The sequence below is a fragment of the Pelobates fuscus genome, chromosome 4, assembly GCF_036172605.1.
Source record: "Pelobates fuscus isolate aPelFus1 chromosome 4, aPelFus1.pri, whole genome shotgun sequence".
In the NCBI taxonomy this organism is placed as follows: Eukaryota; Metazoa; Chordata; class Amphibia; order Anura; family Pelobatidae; genus Pelobates; species Pelobates fuscus.
This window is the reverse complement of record NC_086320.1, coordinates 346,124,803-346,151,013: the sequence shown is the minus strand read 5'-3', so window position 1 is coordinate 346,151,013 and position 26,211 is coordinate 346,124,803. Positions and strand designations below refer to the sequence as shown.

General features: G+C 39.6%; 1 protein-coding gene across 1 annotated transcript in view; it reads right to left on the bottom strand.

The window, feature by feature from the left end:
* MALRD1 (MAM and LDL receptor class A domain containing 1) overlaps positions 1 to 26,211 on the bottom strand; it is a 293,099-nt gene that overhangs the window by 165,507 nt on the left and 101,381 nt on the right. The window contains exons 15-17 of the mRNA XM_063453142.1: positions 21,299 to 21,386; positions 16,778 to 16,954; positions 4,057 to 4,216 (exon numbers count right to left, since the gene is read on the bottom strand). Coding sequence (XP_063309212.1) covers positions 4,057 to 4,216; positions 16,778 to 16,954; positions 21,299 to 21,386 — 425 coding nt within the window. The remainder of the gene's footprint in view (positions 1 to 4,056; positions 4,217 to 16,777; positions 16,955 to 21,298; positions 21,387 to 26,211) is intronic.

The following is a 26,211-nucleotide window of genomic DNA, read 5'->3' as shown; positions in this document are numbered from 1 at the left end:
TAAATAGTCCCGGAACTACCAATACTGGCAGAATGGTGAGGTGACTATTAGTCTTTTCATGTGTGTGACCTTGTGGTTTCTCCCGTACTGAGGCGAAGGATTTAAATAATTCCTATTATTCCAATTGGATTTGTGGGGTTAAGTGTTATACTCAGCAGTGTATGTTAAACAGATCATGCAGAAGGTAAATATACTATAAATAATTTCACCAATAAAAGTTAAATTTCCACTCCCTGCTATACACATGCTGAATATTTTAGTTTCAATTTAAGAAATGTAAAATAAACTATTGATTAAGTGGAAAGAAAAAGATTGATAATAATTCAATGAAATTTTTCTCATGAGTCAGATTGCCAACTTTAACAGATTGCAGATAAAATATATTGCAGGTTGCTTTCTAAAATATTCCATATAAATACGTGCCAGAACACATAATGAATTAAAATATTGCTTCTGTTGCGGCAATGAGTCTTAAATTTAACAGAATTATATTCAGTTCTAGCAAATAAACCAATTTACAGACAGTCGTAAAATAAAGATTTTCAAGAGATTGTAAATAAGAATTTCAGACAGAAATGCAAATGTTTTGGATAGTGAATATAATCAAAATGAAATTAAAATCTAAACGTAAAGTGATCATATGTTCTTAATTTTTCTCTTAATTCTGACTTTAACTACTGATACTCTATACTCTAAGGAATGATTGTAGGCTGAACTGTGTTAGATAACCTACTACCATTCACTTGTGCAATAGGTAAAAAAAGACAAACTATGATTCACTCTACGTACTTTTATAAAATCTATTTAAATAAGGCTTATTCTCTAGCTAATATTACAATATTATATTTTATGACGCTCTAACTTTAGAGAGTAAATACAGTATTACACTTTATGACATACATCTTTGCAATGCGTAATTTGTACAGATATTTGAATTATAGTTACTTAAAAAAAAATTATTTTACTATTTTTTGGGGAGGTTGGAATGTAAGTATACATTAGTATACAATTACACATTTAGTATCTATTAAACAGTAAATTATACAAAACAAAACATTTAAAGTATTTTAAAAGGCTCAGCTGCTATTAAAAATAATAATATGAAATTAAACATAATGAAAGAGCCATATTGGGTCACTGACTGGATAAAACCCTCAAATAACTGAGAATTGTCATTTTATAACTGAATTTATAATAGACATTTAATTTATTCTACATCATTTTTAATACACGCATATGAGTATTGTTTTTACGTGTCTTCCAACAAACAATAGCAAGCGGTGTGCACAAAAATTCTGTTCATTTCCTGTTCCTTCAAAAACTTTTCAATAGTGTGATAGTTTGTTAATATATTGCCACTGTAAGTTCAAGGTGAATATTAATGAATAATGATTTACGATGAAGAGGATAATTTTAAGCTACTGGATTACCTGTTCAATATTGATTTTTACCTTTATTCATATTATTGAGCAATAGTTTGTTGTTTCGATATAAACGTCCACTGCTGAATTATGTGTTTTAGTACTTGCATTGTCTTTGTCCAGCTTTGTTTTTTTATTTTATTTATTTCATTTATTTGCTTCAGTATATGTGTTTACATCATTATCTGGGTGTAAATTACAATGTTTAGGGGATTTTTTTCCTTTTCTCCTATGTTTTGTGATATTGGCTCCTAGGATTCTTGAGTTGTTAACAATGCGCAATCTCCCAGGTGCTGAGACATCTTTCATTTACCCCGCTATATAAGGAAGGGGGGTTTTTATTGTTCTTGGTGAAAATGAGAAAATGTTGTAGAACACAAAACGCGTTTCCAAGATCTGGTGCATTCCCTGTATGTCCAATGTAATCTCTATTTTATGATTATCGCTTAATAAAAGTTTTTATTATTTCAGTATTGTTGTTTCTTGTTTTATGTGTCTGTCTATAGTTCAAATGTCCAGTAAGTACAGCATCTTAAAAAGTGGGAATATTCGGCTTCGTCCAGGTCATTGAAGTCATGGTGACTTCATATTAAGCCCAACGGAATTCTATCCTTCTGTCTGAAATGACGTGTGAAGTATGTAGTATAATGGGTTAAAGAGACACTATAGGCACCCAGACCACTTCTGCTCATTTAATTGGTCTAGGTGCGCTGCCTCATGTCTTTAACTAGAGGTACTTCCAGCCGGTAGGCGACTTATGATCACCTAACTGACGCTGGACGTCCTCATGCTATGCATAGAAACATACAGCATCACCCAAAACCTCATAGGAAAGCATTATATAATCGTAATGCGGCCATTGGCACGCATGCGCATTAGGTCTCCCCCACCGACGTCAGCCGAGGAGCGAAGGTGAACCTGAGCCAGCATCGAGGGACATCGCCGCTTGACTGAGGTAAGTGACAGAAGGGGTATTTAACAACTTGGTTTTCCTGGCACTATAGTTTCCCTTTAAAAAAAAAAAAATACTTTTCTTGTCCTTATTTTTATTTAAATAGCCGTGGACATGAAATAAAAAGGTGTCAAAAGTTATGATCAATCTGATTCAGACCTAAGGGGTTGTGGACCTGTGGTGAGACGTTGAACGCAATTCCTGTAAAATTATATGTTTTAAACAAATATTTTTTTTCTCCTTTGTTATAACCCCTTCTCTTGTATCATATCCCTAAAGAAAGCATAGTCAGGAGGATGAGAAAAAAAGTTATTTAAAGGTTAGTTTATGACTAAACTGCCACAGCTAATTTCAGTGATTGCTTCATAGCTCTGAGAAGGAATTATATTAGAGCTTTGGCTTATAAATCAGATTGGTACTATCTGCCTGCACCTGTATATTATTTGCATATTTAGCTGTTGGGACAAAAACTGAAGATGAAAACAACTCTTGCACGCGAATATGAAAAAAGTTAAAAGGTAAAACTATTTTCTTTCTTTCTCAATTGCGTTATTATTTTCATCTGTTAAATGCTGCTATAAGGATTGCCTGTTTGATTGCTGATTAATTTCTTAAAGGAACACTATGGTCACCTAAATTACTTTAGCTAAATAAAGCAGTTTTAGTGTATAGATCATTCCCCTGCAATTTCACTGCTCAATTCACTGTCATTTAGGAGTTAAATCACTTTGTTTCTGTTTATGCAGCCCCAGCCACACCTCCCCTGGCTATGATTAACAGAGCCTGCATGGAAAAAAAAAACTGGTTTCACTTTCAAGCAGATTAAATTTACCTTAAATAATTGTATCTCAATCTCTAAATTGAACTTTAATCACATACAGGAGGCTATTGCAGGGTCTAGCAAGCTATTAGCACAGCAGGGGATAAGAACATCTTAATTAAACAGAACTTGCAGTAAAGAAAACCTAAATAGGGCTCTCTTAACAGGAAGTGTTTATGGAAGGCTGTGCAAGTCACATGCAGGGAGGTGTGACTAGGATTCATAAACAAAGGGATTTAACTCCTAAATGGCAGAGGATTGAGCAGTGAGGCTGCAGGGGCATGTTTTATACACCAAAACCACCAAAACTGCTTCATTAAGCTAAAGTTGTTCAGGTGACTATAGTGTTCCTTTAAATTTGTTCCACACAGAAAAACACATTTGTTATAAGTAGGAAAAAGGAGTATTATGGGTATATTCAAAGTTAAGTAGCTGAGAAGACTCACCTTTTAATTTTGCCAGAGTTAGAAAAACAAAAAAAAAACATTCATTATAAATTAATTTTACTCTTGAAAATGTTTAATTTACTTGTGTTTAAATACAATATGTACTGCTAAAGTGCACGTTTAAAAGAATTGAGGAAGTGGAGTATTTAACACTTTGTAAAAAAGTCTTCAACTTGTCATTTTAATTTGTAAACTGGTAGACAGTAAGATACTTATCAGTAATTTATGTAATACTATTTTCACCATTGTGCAAGAGTTTCCATTATAGTTTTAGGGAGGTGGGGAAAATAAAACAAAAATATAAACAAAGCTAATTTTATGGCAGACAATGCAAATTTAGGGCAATTATGTTATTTGCTTACATGTAATTGGAATGCTTATGATCACTGAACCAGAATGAATGAAAAATGAACTTACAAAGTGTGGTCCCTCAGAGGTCGGTGGGTTTCTTCTCCTGGATGGATAGTGTTTCCTTGACCGATTTCCCATTGAAATATGGCGTCATTGAAAAAAAACGCTATTGCTGGTTGGAACCACTGACATGTGTTTTTGTGTTCAAAATCACAATATTCTGCAACTGTATAAGACAAAAAAGAAAAGAAAACAAAGCTAATCTACAAGAATTAAAATGAATAAAAATGTAAATAGCAAAAATAAGTATATATATATATATATGTAAAAAAAAATATATATATATATATATATATATATATATATATATATATAGTTATATTTATACTTATTGCACTGTTACTAAGGGACCGACATGATTGCTTCAGCTTTCTATTATTAGGTCTGCCACATAAAGCCTGCTTGGCCAACTCGGTCCGGTTGCCTGGGCCTGTCCAGGAAGTTGACTTGACTGAACACTGTAGCTGGTGTCAAAAATGCCAGGCTTACAGACAGCCTCCTGGTCGGCTCCCAACCTACAGGACCATGTAGAGAATGTCGCTGAAGTACTCTCTGCATGGTCATACTGCCCACTGCCCAGAACGAGTGCATCATGCTGTGCTGTCAGGGGACTGTTTCCCTAGATACAGAACATCAGAGAACTAAATCAGAATGGTGCGACAGAGCCCCGAGATCTCGACTGTCCCACAAAAGCAAAACAGTTGGGAGCTGTGGTTTGGGAACTCAGTCAATACTTAGTAACATCACTTGTGGAAGAAACTCAAAACACTTCTTGTAGCCACAGTCTTCCAATTCTTGCTTTGGCAAATTTTATCTTACTTCTCCTGAGAGAACATTTCTAGTTCAGAAATATTCTTAGCTTGCTGCTGATTCACTTACTGTATGTTGGAGAGCAACTCAGGGATTCTGAGTAATCAGAATGAGATTGTGGATAATGAAAAACCTGGTGGGGTTTCCAAGCATGTTATTGACTGTCCGATTATGCAACCGACATGATCAGGCAGAGGGAGAGCTCCATGTGATAAGTGTGAATGATGAGATGTGTTGGTGGCTGCAGAGGCAGTCAGAAAACAAAACATCAAATATGAGGTTTTGAAATATGCTGCATGGGTCACCATGCATCATGCAATCACAATTTGTTCCAAGGACTTCTTTGTGCACAATAGAAAACATCCCTAGTTACCATAATCCCCCAACCTTGCCACCTTTAACTTCTCGAAAGCAAGCTCACCCCTTCTCATACTCCTTCCATGCCATGATCCCCCTTCTAACCTGGCATGGCATACACTTACAGCAAGCTGCGCTGTATACCATTACACCCAAATAAATAATGTTACCAACTGCTACAGACCTCGATGGGTCCATATACATCCCTATCCCTGTGTGACGTTTCTTATGCATGTGATTGGATGTAAAATGAATATATATATATATATATATATATATATATATATACACATACATAGGGAAGCAAAAAACAAAAAAGGTTATAGTGGGGGAAAGATTGTGATTGAAAACCCCTTCTACCTGAGGTCTGTGGATAGTTAATACATTGTTAAACAAAACTCTGCACACCAGTCAAGCCATACGACTTGCTTTTCTCACAGAAATTTTTGTTGGAAAAGTGTTATTGGTTTGACTGGTATGCAAATTTTTGTTTAACATTGTATTAACTATATAAATAGTTCTATTACTAAATTGTGTGTGCCATTTTGGCCAGATTTTTTAAAAGTGTGCAATTTTTTAGTTTTGAGAAAGTGATGCTTTCCTTGCAATAATAATATGTGACTTGTAGCTAGGAGCACCATACTAATTGGATTCCCAGCACTATATAATCAAAGTAGGATTAACCATAAGGCCCCCTTACGCAGCTGTCTGGGGCCCAGGCATGAGACAGGCACCCAGAATCATGAATTTTCCTGGCTCCATTCACCATCCCTATGTGATGAAAGAAGAGGGTGGAGGGTAGATGAACAACCTGCCTAGGGTCCTATGGATTGTGTATAATATCCCTCTCAACCACACCTTGAGAGGCCGGATTATCATAGGGGCTGATGGAGCTGCAGCTCTAGGCCCAGGCCCATGGAATAGGCCCATTGATTAAAAAAAAAATAATAAAAAAAAAAAATATATATATATATATATATATTATTTTTTATTTTTTCCCCCACACACTACTCTTAGGGATTCCACCTGGCTTTTATTTTATTGGCACAGTGTCAGGATCGGGTCAGGGATCCAACACGCAAAGTACAAACAGGTACAGGGTACGTATACCGGACCTTAGAATGGCCGGACTAACGTACAGAGAGTATAGAGAATGGTCAGAGACAAGCCGAGGTCGAGGGAACGAGAGGACAGGTAAGCGAGTAACAAGCCGGGTCAAGGATAACAGAGGTAAACAGAGAAAGTCAAACAAGCCGGGTCGTAACCAAAAGGATAACTGAAAAACACCAGAGCACTGTGTGACTAGACAGGCTAGAACCACGACAGGGCAATGAGCAACAGAGCGAAGTATGTTTAAATACCCTGGCTAGAGAGGATAGACACGCCTCCGACGAGTCCTGATTGGTCTCCAACGGATTGAGTGACAGGTCGTTCCGGATTGGCGTCATGACGTCGGTCTCCGGGCACCATGCTACATAAGGAAGTAACTCCCTCGCGGCCGGCGTTTATGTGAACGGGTCGACCGCGAGGAACAGGAGAAACATGGCGTCCGGACGGATAAACGTCTAAGTCTCTACCTCTCTCGGAGGTAGAGACCTCAGGTACCCTGACAGTACCCCCCCTCTCAGATACGCCCACCGGGCGGAAGGAACCGGGACGAGATGGGAAGCGGGAGTGATACGCCCTGCGGAGACGAGGAGCATGAACATCCTCTTGAGGTACCCAACTCCTCTCTTCAGGACCATAACCCTTCCAATCGACCAGATATTGAACCTTCCCCCGTGAGATTCGAGAATCAATAATAGAGTTAACCTCATACTCCTCCTGACCCTCCACCTGAACAGAGCGAGGAGGGGCTGTTGTGGAGGAAAATCTGTTGCATATAAGTGGTTTCAGCAATGAAACATGAAACGAGTTAGGGATGCGTAAGGTAGTAGGAAGAGCTAGACGGTACGCAACTGGATTGATTCGAGTCAGTACCCTGTAAGGACCAATATAACGGGGAGCGAACTTCATGGAGGGCACTTTTAAACGGATGTTCCTTGTGCTCAGCCATACCCTATCACCTGGAACAAAGACCGGAGCCACCCTTCTACGTTTATCAGCGTGTTTCTTAACCAGCATAGAGTTGTGCATAAGGATTTGTCGAGTTTGGTCCCACAACTTCCTCAAATTGGCCACATGAACATCAACCGGCGGCACCCCCTGGGAAGGAGAAGCCGAAGAAGCCGAAGGAAGAATAGACGGATGAAAGCCATAATTCATGAAGAAGGGGCTTGAATGAGTAGAATCGCAGACGAGATTGTTGTGTGCAAACTCCGCCCAAGGAATCAAACCGACCCAATCGTCCTGGTGTTCGGAAACAAAAATAAATATTGTTCAATTTTCTGGTTGGTACGTTCAGCAGCTCCGTTAGACTGAGGATGATAGGCAGAAGAAAAGTTCAACTTGATACCTAGTTGTGAACAGAAGGCCCTCCAAAATCGGGAAATAAATTGAGAACCTCTGTCAGATACAATTTGGGAGGGTATCCCATGTAGACGAAAAATCTCCCTAGCGAATATCTCTGCCAATTCGGGAGAAGACGGTAGTTTAGGCAGAGGAATGAAGTGAGCCATCTTAGTGAATCTGTCAACCACGGTGAGAATAACAGTCTGTTTTTTAGAGATAGGTAGATCGACAATAAAGTCCATGGCCAAACAGGACCATGGTTTCTCTGGAACCTCTAAGGGATGCAGGAATCCACAAGGGAGTGTATGGGGTTGTTTGGTTTTAGTACAAACCTCACAAGCAGCGATGAAATCTTTAGTATCTTTACGTAAAGCAGGCCACCAGAAGTCTTTGGAGATCAAAGCAAATGTTTTGCGAATACCAGGATGTCCCGCCATCTTGCTGTTATGGAGACACTGCAACAGTTCCAGTTGAAGAGCAGGAGGAACGAAATGTCGACCCGCAGGAGTCTGTTTAGGTGCTAGATGTTGCAGCTTAATGATCTTGGCCAGTAACGGGGAGTGAATCCTGAGATTAGTATTAGCAACAATATTGCATTTCGGAACTATAGAAGAAAGAACCGTTTCCGGTATAGTAGAAGGTTCATATTGGCGAGATAAAGCATCGGCTTTAGAGTTCTTAGAACCAGGTCTGTAAGTCAGCACATAATTGAAGTGAGTCAGGAATAAGGACCAACGCGCTTGCCTAGAAGACAGACGCTTGGCCTCCCCAATATAGGACAAGTTTTTGTGGTCCGTCAAAATAGTAATAGGGTGTAAGGTCCCCTCCAATAAATGTCTCCACTCCTTTAAGGCTTTAATGACCGCTAACAGTTCCCTGTCTCCGATGTCATATCTGCTCTCAGGCCCAGAAAGTTTCTTGGAAAAAAAACCACACGGGTGTAGTGGTTTATCCACCCCTAACCTTTGTGACAGAACCGCACCTACTCCTGTCTCAGAGGCATCGACATCGAGTAGAAACGGCAAAGTCGTATCAGGATGGACTAAAATTGGAGCAGAGGCAAAAAGTTCTTTGAGATTCTTGAAAGCAACGAGAGCTTCAGTAGACCACGTCTTAGTATCCGCCCCCTGTTTGGTCATATTGGTAATGGGCGCAATAATAGACGAGTAACCCTTAATGAAGCGCCTATAATAATTGGAGAACCCAATAAACCTCTGAATAGCCTTGAGTCCCTTAGGCAATGGCCAATCTAGAATAGACTGGAGTTTGTCAGGATCCATCTTAAAGCCCTCCCCAGAAATCACGTATCCCAGAAAGTCTATCTGGGTCTGGTCAAAACTGCATTTCTCCAACTTACAGTATAAACCGTGTTGCAGAAGTTTGTGTAACACCTTTCTGACTTGTCTATGGTGAGTCTCAATCTCTCTAGAGTGTATGAGTATGTCATCCAGGTAGACAATAACACAATCATGTTGGAATTCCCTAAGAACTTCGTTAATCAAATCTTGAAAAACTGCAGGTGCGTTGCAAAGACCAAAGGGCATGACCGTGTACTCATAATGACCATAGCGGGTATTAAACGCTGTCTTCCACTCGTGGCCTTGCTGAATTCTCATCAAGTTATATGCCCCTCTGAGATCCAACTTGGTGAAAATTTTAGAATCCTTTAGCCGGTCAAAGAGCTCGGTAATCAGGGGAATAGGATAGGCATTTCGATGCAAGGTCTGAGTGAACCATCCTTTTTTTTAACAAAAAAAAATCCAGCCCCGGCAGGAGAGGAAGATCTCCTAATGAATCCCTTGTCTAAATTCTCCTGAATATACTTCTCTAAAACAGCATTCTCTTTAGTGGATAGAGGGTATACATGACCCCTGGGCGGCATGGTACCAGGCAATAGATTAATTTTACAATCAAATGTCCTGTGTGGGGGTAGCGTATCAGCATTCTTCTTGTCGAACACTGCTTTTAAATCCAGGTATAGAGGAGGTATCTGTATCCCCTTAGACTGGGTAGAACTGTCTGGTGTGTTAATTACAGCCAATGGGGATACCCTGCGTAAACACCTCTCCTGACAACCCTGACCCCATGAGAGTATTTCCCCTAACTCCCAATCGATAATAGGATTATGTCTCCTTAACCATGGGTACCCCAGAACTATGGGAACAGAAGGAGACGAAATGAGCATAAGTGATAAGTTCTCCTCGTGTAAGATACCAACAGTTAAGTTAATAGGTATAGTCTCACGCGAGATAACAGGCTCGAGTAGCGGTCTACCATCTATGGCCTCAACGGCCAAAGGTATCTTTCTTAACTGGGATGGGATAGTGTGTTTAGTAGCAAAGGCTTGGTCGATAAAATTCTCAGCAGCACCGGAATCTATCAAGGCCATGGTCTTTAGCACTCCCTTCTCCCACGTTAAAGAAACTGGTAACAGCAACCTGTGATTCTTATAATCATGAGTAGAGGACAAAATAGAAACACCCAAGGCCTGTCCTCTAGAGAAACTTAGGTGCGGGCGTTTCCCGAGCGAATAGGACAATTCAGGCGCAAGTGACCTCTGACTCCACAATACATACATAATCCCTCCCTTCTCCTGTACTGTTTCTCCTCCTCTGAAAGGCGAGTATTGCCTATCTGCATAGGTTCAGGAAACAGTGAGGTATTGGAATCAGGACTTTGAAATGCGGGTGCTAACTTAAAGGTAGGTCTAAGATTCCTCTCTCGAGTGTTCTGTCTCTCTCTTAAACGCTCATCAATGCGAGAAATGAACAAAATTAAGTCCTCTAAATTCTCAGGCAGCTCCCTAGTAGCAACTTCGTCAAGGATAACATCTGATAACCCGTTCAAAAATACATCTATATAAGCCTGCTCATTCCACTTGACTTCTGCCGCCAGAGACCGTAACTCTAGTGCATAATCCACAAGTGTTCGATTCTCCTGTCTCAGGCGCAACAGTAATCTGGCTGCATTGACCTTCCTACCAGGCGTGTCAAAAGTTCTTCTAAAGGCAGCTACAAAGGCATTATAATTATATACCAACGGGTTATCGTTCTCCCATAATGGGTTGGCCCATCTCAGAGCTTTCTCAATGAGTAAGGTGATAATAAATCCAACCTTTGCCCTATCGGTAGGATAGGAGCGAGGTTGCAATTCAAAATGAATACTGATCTGGTTTAAAAAACCACGACACTTCTCCGGTGAACCACCATAACGTACTGGTGGGGTAATACGGGAAGAGGCACCTACAGTGGCTACCTCTAGGCCTGAATTTACAGAGGAAATTGGAGTAGTACGCGTCTCCTCTGGTGGGTTTTTAGCACGAGATAATAACGCCTGTAGTGCTAAGGCCATTTGGTCCATTCTGTGTTCCATGGCATCAAACCTGGAATCAGAGGGACAAACCTGACTGTTTGTACCTGCAGGATCCATTGGCCCTGTCGTAATGTCAGGATCGGGTCAGGGATCCAACACGCAAAGTACAAACAGGTACAGGGTACGTATACCGGACCTTAGAATGGCCGGACTAACGTACAGAGAGTATAGAGAATGGTCAGAGACAAGCCGAGGTCGAGGGAACGAGAGGACAGGTAAGCGAGTAACAAGCCGGGTCAAGGATAACAGAGGTAAACAGAGAAAGTCAAACAAGCCGGGTCGTAACCAAAAGGATAACTGAAAAACACCAGAGCACTGTGTGACTAGACAGGCTAGAACCACGACAGGGCAATGAGCAACAGAGCGAAGTATGTTTAAATACCCTGGCTAGAGAGGATAGACACGCCTCCGACGAGTCCTGATTGGTCTCCAACGGATTGAGTGACAGGTCGTTCCGGATTGGCGTCATGACGTCGGTCTCCGGGCACCATGCTACATAAGGAAGTAACTCCCTCGCGGCCGGCGTTTATGTGAACGGGTCGACCGCGAGGAACAGGAGAAACATGGCGTCCGGATGGATAAACGTCTAAGTCTCTACCTCTCTCGGAGGTAGAGACCTCAGGTACCCTGACACACAGCCAGTATTTGCGGCTGCCTGGCTGGTGCCAATATTGCAGTGATACTGGCAATACAAACGCTGGTATTTTTCTCAGTATAAACAAGAGATTACTATGCAATACCAACACTGGCCAGTAGGGCCAGTTTGTGGAGACAGGCAGGGATAGGAAGTTCCAGCATATCCCTCCCTGCCTATCTATGCTCACTGATCTGCAGGGATGCAGCTACAGAGAGTCCAGACAGCAACTCCCACCCTGCAGAGACAGCCTACAGCTCAAGGAAGTGAGGGATGGGGGGAAAGGCTGCAAGGAGACATGGGGACACTGAGACACTAAGGGACATTGGGAGATATTATGACACAGACACTTGGGGACACAGAGACACATGGGGACACAGTGTCCCCATGTCTCCTAGTGCCTCCATGTTTCCCAGTGCCTCAATGTCCCCATGTCCCCCCATGTCCCTAGTGTATGTGGCCCTGGTGTCTCACTGTCCCCATGTATCCCAGTGCCCACATGTCTCAATGTCCCCATGTCCCCCAGCCAATGTCTCTAGTGACTGTGTCCCTGGTGTCTGTGTCCCCATGTCTTCAAGTGTCCCCTATTTTACCAGTGTCCCCATGTGTCTTAGCCAGTGTCCCCTAGTCTCCCAGTGTCACTGGTGTCTCCGTGTCCCTAGGTCTCCCCGTCTTCCTAGTGTCATAGTGACATGGGGACCCTGGGAGACATGGGGACAGACACATGGGAATACTGGAGGACACAAGGAGACATGGGGCATTGAGACACTGTGATACATAGGGACACTGTGATACATAGGGTCACTGGGAGACCTGGGGACACGACACTATGGGACACTGGGAGACATGGGGCACTGAGACACTGATACATAGGAACACTGAGACCTGGAGTAATCGACACATGGGGGCACTGAGTCATGAGGGCACTGGGAGACATGGGGGCACTGGTAGGAATCCATCTATACAGCAGAACCAAACGAAGTAGGTTTTTGGTGATTTTACAGCATTTTCTCTTATGTCACTCCTTGTGATTTACATCATGTGATGTCACCCATACATATTTAATTATGCAAATTAGTAAAGCTGGTATGCTTTTCAAAGAATGGTGGCAACCCTAACTACTTTTCACATATGCTTACTTAAGTATGGAAACTGGATGTATGGGAACAAAACTTGTGTGGACTGGACACTATAGTTACCAGAACAACTACAGCTTATTGAATTTGTTCTGGTGAGTAGAATCATTAGGCTTTTTGCTGTAAACACTGTCTTTTGCAGTCTTTACATTACAGCCTAGTGATAACTTCACTGGCCACTCCTTAGATGGCTGTTAGAGATCCTTCCTGGGTCATGGCTGCCTAAAATGCATCCAAACATTCAGTGTCTCCTCCCTCTGCATGCAGACACTGAACTTTCCTCATAGAGATTCATTGATTCAATTCATATCTATGTGGAGATGCTGATTGGCCAGGGCTGTGTTTGAATCATGCGGCTCTGCCCCTGATCTGCCTCTTTGTCAGTCTCAGCCAATCCTATGGGGAAGCACTGTGATTGGATCAGGTCACCACTTCTAATGATGTCAGTGGACTGCTTGTTTTTCTGAGTCTAACAGCATGCAGAGTTAAAGCTTCAGGCTTGAATACAGTAAGATTTTGCTATATTTCTGGAGGCATTAGAGGCATGGACAAGTGGACCAGCGAGTGCTAGGGGACAGTCCTTAGAAAGCATTGAGCGAGTGCATCATTAGACGCATTTATGCCAAGCTCAGGGTGCTGTCTGCATAGTATGCCCTTAGTTGGCCAGCTGCATGATTGGCAGGCAGCCTGACATGCATTCATGCCTGGCTGGCCTTCTAATTCTTTGGGCAGACATGTCCTCTTTTTGGGCATGTTCGCCCCTTTTGGCAGGTTACGTGATTTGTATCAGTGGCACACCCTTTTACCGTGCCCACTGACTTCCTGCTTGACTGGACACTACTGTTAGGGGTTATGGATTTACTTGAAAGATTAAAACATAAATTAGAGGGAGATTAGCATAGGGTATGTTTTGTTTTTTTTATAGCTGCTGTTTTCTTTCTCTCCAGCACCATCTCCATCAGATACAGACGCTTGGGAGTGTTTTAGTGTCTTTGGTCGATATGATTCTGTAATTAGGCCCATCAAAATTGTCAGCACCAAGCCCAGTGGGCTGTTAATCTGGCCCTGCACCTTGATCATGTCTTTTCAATCCTTCAAACTTTCACCCAGGCTACCGAACAAGAGGTAGCTGTGCTTCTCCTTTCCTCTCACCCCAGCACTTGCCCGCTTGATCCTGTCCCGTCTCACCTTATCAGATCTTTCTCCTCTTGTCATATGCCTTCCTTAACACACATCTTCAACTGCTCTCTCTCTCTCTCTCTTTTGGCATTGTCCCTGCTGCCCTTAAAGGGACTCTCTAGTGCCAGAATCCTGCAGTGCCCCTCTCCCACCCCCCATCCCATGTTGCTGAAGTCCCTCGGTGCTGGGTCAGGCTCCACCCATGCTCCTCCCCCACCGATGTCAGCTGGCGGGGGAGACCTAATGCGCATGCCCGGCAATGGTCGCGCTTGCTCATTAGACCTCACCATAGGCGACGCTGGAGGTCTTCATGCATAGTGTGAGGACGTCTAGCATCGTTTAAAACACTTTTCGTGTTTTAAGAACCTGGAAGTCCCTCTAGTGGCTGTCTGATAGACAGCTGCTAGAGGAGGACCCTGCAAGGTTTTTATTTTAGTTTATAAAAACTGTAATAATTACACTTGCTGGGTTAAGGGTGATGTAGTTGGCATCCAGACCACTCCAATGGGCAGAAGTGGTCTGGGTGTCTCGAGTGTCCCTTTAAACATGCTACTGTAGTACTCATCTTAAAAAAACATCTCTTGACCCATCCTCCCCTTCTAACTATTGTTCAATATCCCTGCTCCCTTTATCCCCCAAAGCTTCTAGAAATAATAGTATTTTGCTTTCTGTCCTGCTTCCTCAATTTCAACTCTCTCCTTGACCCTCTTCAGTACAGCTTCCGCCCACTCCACTCTAATGAGACTGCTCTTATTAAAGTTACTAATGACATTATCATAGCTAAATCCAAAGGTCACTACTCCATACTCATTCTTCTTGACCTCTCTGCTGCCTTTGACGCTGTTGATCATGTTCTCCTTCTCCAAACTCTCAAATCTCTCTGTGACACTGTCTGCTCGTGCTTTTCCTTCTATCTCTCCCATTGATCATTCAGTGTCTCCCTTTCTAATGACACCTCCTCCCTTCGTCCTGTCTCCGTTGGAGTTCCCCAAGAATCTGTTTTTGGTCCCCTTCTATTTTCACTTTATACTGCCTCTCTTGGCAAACTTATTACATCATTTGGATTCCAATACTACTTGTATGCCAATGACACCCAGAGATATTTCTCCTCCCCGGACCTATACCTGCTGTCCTGCAACGTGTCACTGTTTTCCTTTCTTCCATCTCTGATTGGATGTCCTCCCACTTTTTGAAACTCAATCTCTCTAAAACTAAACTCCTCTTAGTAATATTGATCCTCCTCTCTTACTCTCCCTTCAAGTTGGCGGTACCCACATCAGTCCATCCTTACAAGCACATTGTCTTGGTGTTATATTTGGCCCCACTTTGAGCCTCACACATATAATCTGTTGTCAAAGCCTGCCGATCCCACCTTAAAATCATTGCCCGCATCTGCCCCTTTCTTACCCAAGACGCTACGAAGGAGCTTGTCCATGCTCTAGTAATCTCTTGCATGGATTATTGTAACTCTCTCCTAATTGGTCTTCCCAGTAGCCATACTGCCCAGCTACAATCTGTAATGACTGCTGCAGCAATACTGATTTTCCCCTCCTGTCGCTTCTTACATTGGCTTTCTGCATCCTATAAGAGTCGATTCAAAGTACTAATCCATACCTATAAAGTACTAAACAATTGTAGCCTCTCCTATATCTCTTCGTTGATCCGTAGGTATGCCACTTCTTGGTCTCTCTGCTTTGCCCATGACCTTCTCCTGTCTGCTGCTCACACCCGTACGGCCAACTCACGCTTACAAGACTTCTCGCGGTCAGCTCCTTTCCTTTGGAATAGCCTGCCTACCACTATCAGTCTCTCTCCTAGTCTTCAATCATTTAAGAAGTACCTCAAAACCCATCTCTTCAGGAAAGCTTATTGCCTCTCAGAGTAACCTCTATCTCACATACCTGTCCTTTGCACTTTCCTAAAGTGCAGAACTCCACTCTCTCCTCCAGCTCTGCTTCATACCCACCTTATTTGGCTGCTTTCTCATGTCCTATTTGTGTTTTATACACCACCTCCTATAGACTGTAAGCTCATTTGAGCAGGGTCCTCTTCAACCGATTGTTCCTGTAAGTTTTTATAATTGTCTAATTTATTGTTAAATTCTCCCACTTTGATAATATTGTAAAGTGCTACAGAATATGCTAGCACTATATAAATTCCAATAATAATAATAATAATAATAGTAAGGAATCCCACATCAGCATGGAACTGTTTTGGCTGGGACTTGACATTGAAGTGGTGTTATGACTTTTTAGAATGAGGATACATTATTGCTTATGTATTTTCTGATTATATTATCAATACTTTATATTGATGTCGGCATTACCACTAATCTATGTAAAGCATCCTGAATAAGAATGTTAGACAAGAAATGATGAATAAATAAAGTTGAGAGTGTAAAATGCTGTTACTTGGACATTGATACATTTTGTCTCATTAACAACCCGTAGAAGATTGTATAAAATCTGAGCAGCAATTAGATTTTCTTACCAATGTATATATTCAATTGCTCCCATGCAGGAGGCCATACCCTGATTCTTTTATATTATTATTTAATTTTAATTGATTGAAAACCTCCCCACTGGAGATGACAAGTCATAGCACAATAAAATTTAATTTTATCTTCGGTACCAAAACTGTCATTAAATATGCACTTTTTTAAAGGGAATGCTGCTGCGGAAAATCCTTTGTTGACTCCTGGAAATTAGTAATGGGAAAGGTATCCATAGAAGAAAATACCGTTGTCATGGGGGTAACCAAGTTATACATATAATGTATTGTAACCTACCACATTCATCTTCATCAGAATTATCTGAACAGTCAGCTCTGAAATTGCACAGATTTGATAGCTGTATGCATTGTCCAGTTGTTCTGCAGACAAATTCTTCAGCTGTACAATTGTGAATCGGTAATGTTGGTATTGTAGAGGTTTCTACAGGAACTGGTGACCACGTGGGCAAAATACCTTAAAAATTAAAACTGGCATCAGTGTTACTTAGAAACTTAAAAGCAAATAAAAATTTGAAGAACATTTGTAATCACATTGTAAAGTCAAATTTACTTAAACTACTGCGCATACGAGTTTCACCAGTTCCCAGTTAGAACCACTGATAATGCCATCAGATCTTGGTTTGGTGACGAATGGAATGTTCAGGCTAAAGGGATAATCTTTTGCTACAAACCCATCATCAGTATCAGTGTTCTTATGAAAACACATAATGGTTGAGAGCCGTTATGGCCTAAAGTTGGGTACATGTCCATTTTTTAGTTGATAAACTGATAAAAAAAATGTAGATTTAAATTATTGAAATGAAGCTACAGAATCAACAACTTTGGCAACAGAGCTGTCTAAATGGGGATAGATTAAAGATAGAAAGATAATAGATTTATGTTATTGCCATGTTTGATATATATTTAGCTGCTTTTACTAATAGATTTGTCTGACTCACATTCTGTTTCTGGCTGCGGATAATTTCTGGCAATGGCTTCTGGTATCCAGTACTTTTTTTTACAATTCTTGTTTAGTTTTTCTTGGTTTTTCTGGTTTTCTATTCTATGTCTGTTTTTGTTTTATGCTGGATTTCTGGGTTCATTCCTTTATTCTGTTCCTGGAATTCCCAGTCTCTTGGATTCCTTTAAATGCTTGTTTTTTTGTTTCCACACCCGTTGCTTTGCCATTAATCCTTTTTGTTTCAGTCTGTTCCTGCAGGTAGTGGTTTCATTTCCTCTGCTCCTTTCCTTGCAGGTAAGTACTGTGTGTTTAATTATTGTATTTTTAGTCATGCATATCTAGGCAATTAGGACCCACCGTAATTGGAGTACTTTGGCGCAGTGGTGGGCTACATACATCATACAGCCATTTATGTATGTCTAAATCTCCAATGTTTATTACATATATAATACTTAGTTATGTCTCCTCTTGTTTTGCCTTGTATCTCTTTTCTTGTTTTATGTTTGCCTTGTATTTCCAGTTCATGTACAGTCCTGTTCTGTCCTGCCCTGTCCATGTCTTGTTCATGTTCCCCTCATGTATTGTGTACATGTTCTGTTTTCTGTCCATCTCTGGTTCTGGGTTCTTCCAGTCTTGTCTTGCTATCTTGTTTGGTGCCTGTTCTAGTCTTGCCTTGTTTCATGTACTGGATACATATCTGCTGCAGAGCCTCCCTATCCAGATCGTGGGAGGTCTGCATACTATCATCTAGCACCTGGGATCCGCAGAAGCTGCAGGCCCTGGTATGTGGCCGCACAAACGCTGGTGCTCAACACCAGGGGCGTGTGGTGACCCAGCACCAGGCCCTGATAGTCCATTTCCACACTGTGACTCCTATCATCAACAGGCATAAAGGGGTCCGGGTCTTCGGACTGCCACCCGTGACTGTCTGTCCCTAAAGTGGTAGTATGTGCAGGCTTATCTTCCTGAGTTGAAAATGTAAAATGAAGTTACTTGGACATTGTTCTGATACATTCTAAACTATGCAGTCACTCAAGTGGATATTCCTGCTCCTACTTAGAGTAAGACACCAGTAGGTATCAGCCATAAACTAAGTCCTAGCCCTGTGCCTTTTGACAGGATGGTCATGCTTCTGACGTATCATGGTCTTCACTACCAATTAAGATGAAGACTGCTTGGGCAACTTTCTTTTTCCAAATGAAATCACTCATGTAAGTTTTTCTTTCCTCAGTGGTGTGCATCGTCTTGTTCATCTACAGACCTGATGACATCCTACCTGTTATCATAGTGCAGTGGTAGGCAACCATACTTTGTGGATTACATCTACCCTGATGCTTTGCCAGCATTATGGCTGTAAGAGCATCATGGGAGATGTAGTCCACAATATCAGGAGCGCCGAAGGTTGCCTACCCCCATCAGAGTGTGTATAGTGTTTTTTTTAAAGCTGGCATGTTAGCCAGGGCAGACTGTAATTATATAGATTTATTTTTTGATATATTGATTCTTGTTTTTTTAGCAAACATATTATTGATTAATAAATTCCAAACAGTACATAAAACTGTTGTAATTATGTATAAAACTAAATACATCAATGGAAATGGCAGTGGTTAAGTATATGAATTACTCATAAACATTACATCTTTTAAAACCCAAGGTGACTTACAATATAGATCTTTTAACATAACATGACTTTATTAAATATTAAAAGATATAGAGATGATAGAGTTATGAGATTGCCATGTTTGATATATATTTAGCTGCTTTAACTAATAGATTTTGTCTGTCCCTAAAGTGGTAGTATGTGCAGGCTTCTCTTCCCAAGTTGAGAGTGTAAAATGCTGTTACTTGGACATTGTTCTGATACATTCTAAACTATTCAGTCACCCAAGTGGATATTCCTTTTCCTATGCGGAGTAAGACATGAGTAGGTACCATTAGGCTGTAAGAGCATCATGGTAGATGTAGTACACAATATCAGGAGTGCCGAAGGTTGCCTACCCCCCCGTCAGAGTGTATATAGTTGATTTTTTTTTAAGCTGGCATGTGAGCCATGGCAGACTGTAATTATATACATTTATGTCTTGATATCATATTGATTTGCGTTATTGATAAATAAATTCCAAACAGTACATAAAACTGTTGTAATTATGTATAAAACAATATACATCAATGTAAATGGCAGTGGTTAATTATATGTATTACTCATAAACATTACACCTTTTACTTCCCAAGGTGGCTTACAATATACAAAAAATGAAAGGTCTGTGTTACAGGCACTTAAACAGTGAAAATATATATTATATTAGTGAGCTGCTATCACCTCTGTGTGAATGTCCCTCACAGAAGTAAAAAAAAACTAAAAACTTTTACTGTGTGGTAAATACACCCACCCCAGTGAAACAGTGGAGCGCTAGGAATTTAGTCACTTACCCTATAATTTCGGTAAGTTTTAACGTGCTATAATGACAAAAATACTAACATAGTGTAGTATATCCAGTACTATTCAGAGGGTATTACTCAATATTGGTACACATGCATTTAACTGAGCCCCACAGGATAGGCTCAGATCACTTGAGCATATGTGTACTATGGTGACACTTCCCCTCTTTCTCTGTATTTGGAAATATATGGAATACAGAAAGTGGTAGAAAACCTAGTGCAATATGTCAATATTCAAAAGTGCATATGAATAGGGTTGCAGAACTGCTCACCTTCTCAAGAGCCTATTGTACTTGGCTCTTAGTTTGAAGACTCTTGTGTCTATAAAGGGGACACAGAACCATTTCCATTGATGTATATAGTTTTATACATAATTACAACAGTTTTATGTACTGTTTGGAATTTATGAATCAATAATGTGTTTGCTAAAATAACACAAATCAATATGATATCAAGAAATAAATGTATAAAATTACAGTCTGCCCTGGCTAACATGCCAGCTTAAACAAATCCACTATATACACTCTGACGGGAGTAGGCAACCTTCGGCACTCCTTATGTTGTGGACTACATTTAAAAATTATATTAGAGGCTTCAATACCTTTCCAAATAAAAAAATAGATTGTCTATGTAAGGCAATAGGTCACTAGGACATCCACCATCCAAAACAGATTATGCAAAGAAACAAGTAAGAACATATACTAAAATAAATTATGGATTCCCTTGCCTTGAACCTTGGATCCTGTTTGAAAGAAGGGTTCTGTGTCCCCTTTATAGACACAAGAGTCTTCAAACTAAGAGCCAAGTACAATAGGCTCTTGAGAAGGGGAGCAGTTCTGCAACCCCAGAATATTTTGAATATTGACATATTGCACTAGGTTTTCCCCCACTTTCTGTATTCCATATATATCCAGATACTGAGGAAGAGGGGAAGTGTCACCATAGTACACATCTGCCCAAGTGATCTGAGCCTATCCTGTGGGGCTCAGTTGAATGTGAGTGTACCAATATTTAGTAATATCCTCTGTATAGTACTGGATATACCACACTATGTTAGTATTTTTGTCATTATAGCACGTTAAAACTTACCGAAATTATAGGGTAAGTGACTAAATTTCTACCGCTCCACTGTTTCACTGGGGTGGGTGTATATACCACATAGTGAAAGGGTTTTTTTTAGCTTTCAATATAGTCCTTATTATATAACATGACTTTGTTAAATATTAAAAGAATGAAAAAATATGTTTAACCCCTTAAGGATACATGACGTGTGACAAGTCATGATTCCCTTTTATTCCAGAAGTTTGGTCCTTAAGGGGTTCACAAACATGAACAAAATATATTTACATGTAGAAGTAAATATAAAACATTTTCTGTCAGACTGATTAAGTGTGAAATAATTAGTTTTTTAAATGTTACCATTGTACAGGGTGCAGTCCAAAAATGAGAGGTCATCGATTGCAATGTCTCCAGTAAACCCATCACCCACTGTGCCAGTGATCATCAGCTGAAAGATAAAAACGGATCTATGCATTTCTATGCTAAAGAACATGTTACATTCATTATACAAATACCTAATAAACGCATTTTGCGAATATAAACGAAGGTGCTGCAAATTAAAATAGGAATAGAATAAAGCCAATATACAGGATAAAAAACAAAACTCTCTGATAAATTCACACTGTATAATATTTAACCTATTAAGAACCAATCAAGGAATAATTTCACCCATAGCTGGTTTAGCTTTTAAAGATTTTATATCAAGTGATGGCAGAGCTGTATAGAGTTTACTCATCAGGACATTCCATGCCAGAAATGGATTTTCAGAGGTTTTAAATAAAGCATGACATATCACTAGTCCTTAAGAGGTTAATGAATTGTGCTGAATAACTGCATACTGCATGCTAAAGTTATTTAACTATTCTGAAAATCATATAGAGACTTTTCGTTGGCTATCATTCACGTTTGCAATCTGACGTAGACAAAGTCTAAAAAAAAGAAACTACTTTTTTGTGTGTATACTTTTGTATCGTTATCACTATGCTACATGAAGTACAAACGTGATGTCTATACATAGTAGTTATCGATAGTCAAGGTGAGGGTGATAAAACGATTATGGGGATCTGGGGATTTAACTAGGACTATTAGGCATGGGGTGATGAGTTTCCACTCATGGGGAAAGGGAAATATGATTGGAGGATGGGTGTAATGTAATTTGGACTATTGGACAAAAGGTTTTTGGCCTGGGAGAATATGACTGATTGGGACTACAGGGAAGGGTTGATGAAGAGATAATGGGATTGGGGAGGATTAAGGGACTGACCTGCGGCTAAGGCTTCACAACATCGAACACAGCCTTTAATCTCATGTGCCTATGTGAGAGAAGCAAAATTATTGTTTCAAAGTAAGGATTGTCCCTCTATAGTATCTATATGGGAAGAGTGAAACTGAGGTCTTTGTACATGGGATATATAGAATGATCAAGATGTTTCAGTGCAGTACTTATATTCAATATTCTTAGGTCAGGAGAAGGTAAACATTTTATGTGGTGGGCTAATTGAACTTGCCTCTTCCCGTCATGTTGCTTTAACATAATTTATACCTTCACCCCAAAGAAAGTGGGTGTATTGCAACGGTATTTATTTGGAGTGAAGAGGGGTAAGCAAAAGGCAAAATGTCAGAGTGAATCTAACCTGTGTTAGCTCACTTTTGTCCAACCATTGGCATTACAAATTAATAAAACCAGCATGAGGAGAACCCTCTTCTTACCAATACGACTTTTGCAGCATCATTATTTTAGCATGTCAAGAGGGGAAACTATGTGAAAACGTTGTTTCTTAAATAAATGTATTATTTCATTTTCACTATAATTTTTCTTGGTTCTGTACATACAGGACTGTTTTTTTGTTTGTTAGCTTATATAGGGGAAAGTGTCCAGTGTCCAGTTTACATTACAATTTTGAAAGATAAAAGTATATATCAAGAGATAGCATGTATGTGTTGTAAGCTTGGATGGAATACAAACTGAAATGTCCACTGTCTCAATTTAAAAATGTTAGTTACAAAGCTGATCCCAATGGTACTTTGCTGTTCTGCAACACTGAATCTGCAAATTTACCAACAGGGTCAATTTCGAATCTACTTTTTGTATATTTTTAGCCTCTCAGCAAATCTCTGTAATTGGATTTCAGAGGTACAAATGTGTTGACCATCATTCAGTGAAATGCCATTTGAAGAAAACCTTGTATGTTAATATTTGACAATCTCAAGGGATTGCCGTTACCATGAAGTTCATTTCACATCCTATTTAAAAATTAAATAAGGACAAATAGCACTACATTTCTCTAGATCGACGAAGAATGCATTTTTTTGACAGGGGATTTAATGCTATAGCCTGTTTTAGTAATCATTACCAGCTACAGGGAAATCACTCTGATTTGCAAGACGTCATGAAAAAATAATGGATTCTCCATATTCCATTTCACAGTGCTAAGAATTGATTAAGTTAATTTATAAAACCCTGATTGGAATGAATCGTGTTTCAATCCTATGGAAACGTGTATATATAACACATGGGGAGAATTGTTGTTGTTTTTTTAAATTCGAAAATAGCTGAATTAGGAAAGAATTCCAACTCAACAATGTAGGGATTTTTTATTCTTGGTTATTTTAGTGTCCACTTCATTTGCAATTTCTTAGTAAAAAAAAAATATTGTCTTCAAAAATTCAGGCCACAAAGTGAGATATTATATTATTGTTAATAATAATGTACTATTTTAGTAAATAGTAAAAAAAAAAAAAAGAGAGAGACAGACGGAGAGATGAATAGAGACAGACAGACAGATGATGTAGCTACAGCAAGCAATTTAATGTGTTCAGTTGCCTTGGAGATGTTGAATACAGTATAAGTTTTTTTCAACCTATGAAAACCAAGGTTTTGGATTTTGGGTTAAGAAATATTGATGCAGATGTTTACAAAGCTAACCTTCGATGCAAAGGCACAGCATGGCATTTGATGCTGGTTAATGCAAGTTTCCTAACTTTCCCATAACTCATCATTCAAAATGAGATAGCTTTCTAGGATTCGACACATCAGCAAATCTACCTGCATTTGAGGTCCTGTTATTTCTATTAGGGGTCCAATTAACTGGTAAATCTAGTAGTAATTAACTTTCATGAAGGGGCATGGTTGGGGAGAACTGTGGTAACATGACTCAAACATAATGGTATGGATTACTTTAGTCTTCTTCCCAACAAAGCGACTAAATAGTGAACTATAAGTTCCCCTTAAAATATGCACCTGGAGTAATATTGTTTTGTATCACTAATTAATTAGGTAAAAAGAAGATTACTTTGGATGTTTGTATTGAAGCCATATATTGACCTAGCACATATGGTCTAATTATCTTTATAAAGAATGTCCATTGCCAAGACAAGGCTCAATGAAATGTATCTCACTAATTCTGCTTTAACACTACATTATTAAATGTAATATCCATGCACAGATATATATATATATATATATATATATATATACTGTGCCAAAGGATAGCCGCTCACCGGACTTTAAAATTCCAATGCTTTATATATATATATATATATATATATATATATATATATATCTGTGCATGGATATTAAATTTAATAATGTAGTGTTATATATACTGTGCCAAAGGATAGCTGCTCACCAGACTTTAAAATTCCAATGCTTTATTTAGTTCAGTTTAAAATAAGAGACCAACGTTTCAGTCCCCGCTCGTTTTTTTTTTCTCATGGTAAAACAGGACAACATCCTGAAAATAGAAGGCTATTATAATATATAAAGATTAAAAATGGATATAGATATGTGGCAGTGCGAGAATATGTTCATCAATCTATATTACAGAAAAGGAAAGTTGAGATTAAACTGCTCGTGTTTGCGAGAACCTATCTATACCCCATGACAAGTTGAAAGGAAGATTGAGTTGGTAATGTGAAACAGACTCTGACTACACCATAGAACAGGGCCTGGACTAATATCAAGCTGGTTCTGTGACACTGACTCTGTCTACATCATTCTACCCAGACCAAGGAAAGTTTCACTAACTCTATCAATGTGTCATTAAGAGAAACACTAAAGTGGACTCAATAAAATCAGTCTCGCTAGATATGCAACTGAAAGTGTGTGTGTGTGTGCGCATACTGTGAGAATGCTAGCTAACCCCTTTTTGCATTGGACCATTTGACTCATGTTAAACCTAATCAAAATGCTGCTATTCAGCTCATTTTCCTTCTACTAAAACAGTTTGAGAAACCCTACGGAGACTTCCTATGAAGTCTAGAAAGAATAAAATCTTGACTTCATTTTCTATGCCCCGCAATTCTGATCTCTACATCTATTTCCTTTTATGCAGAGCTCTTCCCGAAGCAGCCCTTTTGTTCTTCCCTCAACCAAGGACTTTTCCTCTCTCTTATCAGAACTTGTTTCGCCACATACAAACCTTACTGAAACTGCCTCCTATCTTTTGATCTTCCATATAATTTCTGATCCTCTTCGTTCCTGAACACATTCTAAATAAAACTATTTAAAGAGGTCGAGACATTCTTATAGAAATCTAGAACAAGTGTGTCCCCAAGTGTTATTTTGATTATTTCGGCAGTTTTATACACATTCTTTGCTAGTTGTTACTGTGATTTGGGTTTAATATCCCCTTTTAGATTGTAAGGCTTTCAAATACTTTTTTCAAAACATCAATATATCTCTTATATATAGAAAAGTGGAACCCACCCAGAATACGTGAAATATAAGACAGAATAACCTGTTAAGGTAGATATTCCAGTATGTGTTTCTGTATGGATAAATCAAAAAGCTAACATAGCGTAAAAAATATATAGAATATTAGGTCTCAATATATGTGATATAGGTACACTCACAAACGAATGAGAAAAACGAGCCTTTCACCCACTCAGGGGTACTTTGACGAAAATGAGCAGTAGTCTTCCAACCAGATATGTAAATAAAGAATAAGAATATAGTGAAGCACGTATGTAAAAAAGTATAACAAATTTATTGGTCGCACTTACACTTCAGTAGTTTTAAAAAGGCATATCTCCAAATAATTATGGACCTCCTGGTGTATGGAAATCCAGAGTTCCGTGGTAGTAGTACTTGGAGCAGTAATAACAATACATAAAATAAACAATAGAGAATAAAATAAAAGTCCACAGGGAATAAAATCCAACGCGTTTCGTCCTTTGTAGAATATTGGACTTCTTCAGGGATTCCTGAAGAAGTCCAATATTCTACAAAGGACGAAACGCGTTGGATTTTATTCCCTGTGGACTTTTATTTT